The following is a 4,367-nucleotide window of genomic DNA, read 5'->3' as shown; positions in this document are numbered from 1 at the left end:
CCCTTTTTTTTTTGAATACTTGAAGTTGTGTCATTTAACAAATTTTTAAAAGCTTAACCATTGCATTATTAGCAAAAAAACAGAGACATCTTTCACTATATAACATATAAACAGCAAACTCAAAACATAAATGGGTCATCCGCATAAATGCCTTCTTCAACAATCCACATGATCTTGTTCCCTATACTCAACATGTCATTGCTACATCCATATGGAACATTTCCATTTAATTATTGGCCCTCTCCTCTATTTTATATCAGCCATTATTATTACTTTATACCAATATATATATATATATAAGAAGAAATTTCAAGAATCAATCATTGAAAAATTATAATATAAATTAATTAAAAAAAAAACAAATAATATATATAACTACAAGCAAACATGGAGTTTATATTATTTAAACCCAAATCCATCCATACTTAAACAAAGGTTGTTAGACAAATCAAGCCAAGTAGACTTGGAACTTAAACAAATAAGTATGTATATGACAAATATAAAACTACCACTTAAAGGGTTTTCACATCTTGGTATATAGAATAATATTACAACTTAATGATATATATATATGAAACACCCAAACAAACAACCTGCATATTCTTTCCTCAAATCCTTTTATCTGAATCAAAACTTTTTCTAGATCATCGACGTTTCAATAATTAAGATAAGTTAAGACTCGAGATCGAATCGAGACAGAAGAAGCTGCAGGCTTTGAAGCTGACTTTAGCATTTTTTTTTTCTTGTTTAGCTTCTGTTCTTGCATTTCTCCATAGCCCTTGGTGCTGAAATGAATGATTTGTGTATCATTTAGAACATAAATGTACTTCACATAAATATTTTTATTTGTTAGATGATTATACTCGCTAAATTTATCCTAATGATTATATTTTCATTTTAATCCTATAGGTTCTATTTTGTATCATTGCATGGTTGTCCTTTAATTTCAAAAGTTACTATATCTATTCCAACAATTTAGTTAAATAAGTCTAAAAAAAAAAAAAAAAAAAAAAAAACTTCATTGTATCAAATATTAACATTGTCACTAAAAATTTGTTGTTTTTAAAATATAAAAAATTACTGAAAAATATTATTAAATATAACAAAATTTTATTGTTTATTAGTGATGGATAATAATAGTTAATAATAGGTACTAATGGACATCTATTAGTGTAAACAGTGATAGACACCGATAGACAATAATATTTTGTTATATTTGAAAATATTTCTAACAGTTTTGTTAGTATGAATCTTACATAAACTATGTACTTAGAGTCGTGCATTTGTTACAAAGTTTTATTCCACATCACCCTTAAAAGATACTAGTATTTAAGAAAATTTAACCAAATTACTGTAAGAATGAAATTATAATAAACACAAGCTATAAAACGACCTAAAATGGTAATTTAACCTGCCCTAACTTATCAGTTATGCTCTAAGATTCAACACTCCTTTTTATATTATAAATTGAATAAGATCTTGACATTTTTATATCATTTTAGCTCACAAGGGAAGAAAATAACTAAAAAAGAAAAAAAAATCAACATTATAACGTTTTTTTTTAAAGACTAGTGGTAGTTTAATAGTTTTCTATCCTTAGTTACCTTATTGTTATTATTATTATTATTTTAAAAGTAACTGAAAACTATTCATGCATCTAAATTTATTGGGTTTGTAACTCTACCTATAGTATCCATAATTCACTCAACTTATATTTGAAAAGTAATAAGAAAAAAAATCTCTTAAAATCTTGTTCTAAGATTGAGAAGATTTTAGACAAGAAAAAGATAAGATAAGAAGACACATACCAAGTCCAATAGCCTCTTTTCCTTTCATGATGCGTAGACGTTTGCAAGATTCAACAAACATCCTATATTTTGTCGAAATAAAGACATCAAAAGATTGGTTTATAATTGAATTTGGTACATGTTGACATTAAAATTAATAGCTCCAAAAGATATTAAAACTTACTCCCACGGAACATCTCCAACCAGCATCCAATCACCATCTTTGTCTTCATAAGTTGGAACATAATCAGAGCCACTTAAAAGATCCATCAATTTACTCTCGTTCATGAAATCCTTCATTTCTTGAGATCCACAGTTACCTCAAATAGTGTAAACAAAACCCGGATTCAAAAGGTTACTAAAGAAGTGAAAAAAATATTTGACGAATGAAATTATTTGATGAGATCGTCACAATGTGGTTGACAGTTTTTCACTATTGGATGTATGAGAAATAAGAATCTGATTAAACTTACATCTCGAGCAGTTTTCTAAAACTGTTACTACGAGAAAACCTAATACAGTTATTATGGAAGCCTCGTTCAATAATTTTCTTTCCAATCAACTCGTAAAATTTTGCTTAATTATATTAGCTTACCAATGGTGGTGAAGGAGCCAAACATGGCAGCAAGAGCATCAGAGAGTTGTTTGTAGCTCTTGTACATCTTCAAGTCCACTTTGCGCAGATACGGCGCCCCATCCATGCTCACTTTCACGAACGCCAACATGTTGTTCTTTCGGAATGATCGAACGGGTGGCCATCCCACGACTTGTGCCCTACACATCCACCAAAACACGAGAAATTATTCGAGGAGATTGAAAAATAATAACTACGAATCCTTTCGTGTCGTAGTGGTCACATTGAATAATTTTTCCTTCGAAACAGAATGACATAATTGAGTTTACTTAGCCGGAGGTTTGGCCGGATCGGCGGTAAGGACGGTTTTGTCTTTGTTTCCGGGGTTGGAATCGATGGCAACGTCGTCGTCGACAGTTTCTTTCGAAGAAAGATTGAGCTTGAGATCAACCTTCGAAATGGTCTCACTGCTGACAGTTTCAGCAAAGCCTCGTTTTCGAGCCGCCACCTCTCCCAATTCGCCGCTTCCGATGTTGTTGTTACCGGGTAGACCTAGCCGGAGCTCCGTCTCTTCAAACCCCATCTTCTTCTTCTCCATAAACTTTTTTTTTTTTCTCTCTCTCTTCTATTTGAATTATGAGTGGAAACGATAGAGCTTTTCTTTTCTTTTATTTTATTTTTTGTTTGGTTGGGTTTTGTATGTGGTTATAATAATGGAAACAAGATGAAAATAACCCGCCGGTGAGAAGGGGGGCTGTGTGCTAAAGTTACATGGCGGTGACGTAGGTTATTTTATTTTTTAAAAGGATTGGGGGTTTTGGGGTGGGGGATTTGTGAGACTGTGAGATGTGGAGGGTGGAATGAGATGGACTCTTCCAAGTTTTGTGGGATAAATGACCGGTGGGTGATGTTAACATTTCATTATAAAAGTAGGGATAATTAAAAAAGAAAATAAATAAATAAATAAAGAGCAACCCACCGTCTTCTCTGGCTTTCTCTTGGCTTTGACTATGTTTTTTTTTTTTTTTGCTTTTTTCTTTTTTTCAAAGGTTATATTCAGTAAGTGAGAATTTGCCTTTTTCAAACATTATATAATCTATAATTAATTTAGATAGTTAGTTGTATACTTATTTACTCTTTAAATTTATTCAGTTGTTAAATTTTGAGTAAAATTATGGTACAAAATACTCCTTAATTTTGGAACATATGTTTGATTATTATATTGAGAAGTTTCATCTTTTATCCTTCAAGTTTGAAATTTGTTTTAAAAAAATAATTGTGAGAATTTTTTCCATTAAAATAAGGTGGAAATTAATATATGACTAATTTGTAAAATTAAAAAACATATATGTACGATTTACAAATTATTCACGAAGAAATTGACATGACAATTGATGAGTAAAAAATTATTAGGTAAATAATTTTAATAATATATCTTAGTTTTATATGAAATAAATTGGTAACAATGATTTGAAATCTTCTAACTACGATATTAAATTTCTGTCGACATTTCACATCTCCATAAATTTAACTGCCATGAGAGATGAATTGACATTTTCATTATATCATTAAAAATCCAGGACAAAAGAATAAACACAAAATGTCACTCGTGTAGATATTTTTTTGAATTTATTATCAACATAGACATTTTATCAATATTTTTGTAAAATTGAGATCCTAACATTTTCATCGATATCGACGTTTTAAAACTTACTTCTAACTATAAATAATATCACATACGCCTATATTTTCTTGACTAATTTCAAAGTTCAATGGCATCTTTCTAAACAAAATTTAAAGTTAAAAAATAAAATGAAATCTTTTAAAAATCCAAAATTTAAGAGTATTTTGTACAACTAAACCTAAATTTTGAATGATGACTTGTATATATAGATTCATTTGATTTGTTTTTGTTGACCAAATGATAAACATGACATGTTTATTGAATAAAATTGTATTATGATGAGTGTATCTATCAAATTATGGAAATACATGGGGAACTTAGG

General features: G+C 29.5%; 1 protein-coding gene across 1 annotated transcript; it reads right to left on the bottom strand.

Moving 5' to 3' along the window:
* Positions 1 to 372: 372 nt before the first annotated feature.
* On the bottom strand, positions 373 to 3,241 carry LOC120085137 (auxin-induced protein AUX28-like). The gene is made up of 5 exons (XM_039041000.1): positions 2,691 to 3,241; positions 2,383 to 2,561; positions 1,972 to 2,107; positions 1,809 to 1,870; positions 373 to 785 (listed from the first exon to the last, which is right to left on the bottom strand). Exons 1-5 carry the CDS (start codon positions 2,957 to 2,959, stop codon positions 748 to 750), a joined length of 684 nt encoding a protein of 227 aa, XP_038896928.1. The 5' UTR covers positions 2,960 to 3,241; the 3' UTR covers positions 373 to 747.
* Positions 3,242 to 4,367: the final 1,126 nt, after the last annotated feature.

This window comes from Benincasa hispida, chromosome 9, assembly GCF_009727055.1.
Source record: "Benincasa hispida cultivar B227 chromosome 9, ASM972705v1, whole genome shotgun sequence".
NCBI lineage: Eukaryota > Viridiplantae > Streptophyta > Magnoliopsida > Cucurbitales > Cucurbitaceae > Benincasa > Benincasa hispida.
Note: the sequence above shows the minus strand (reverse complement) of the source record. Positions and strands in the feature narration are given on the sequence as shown.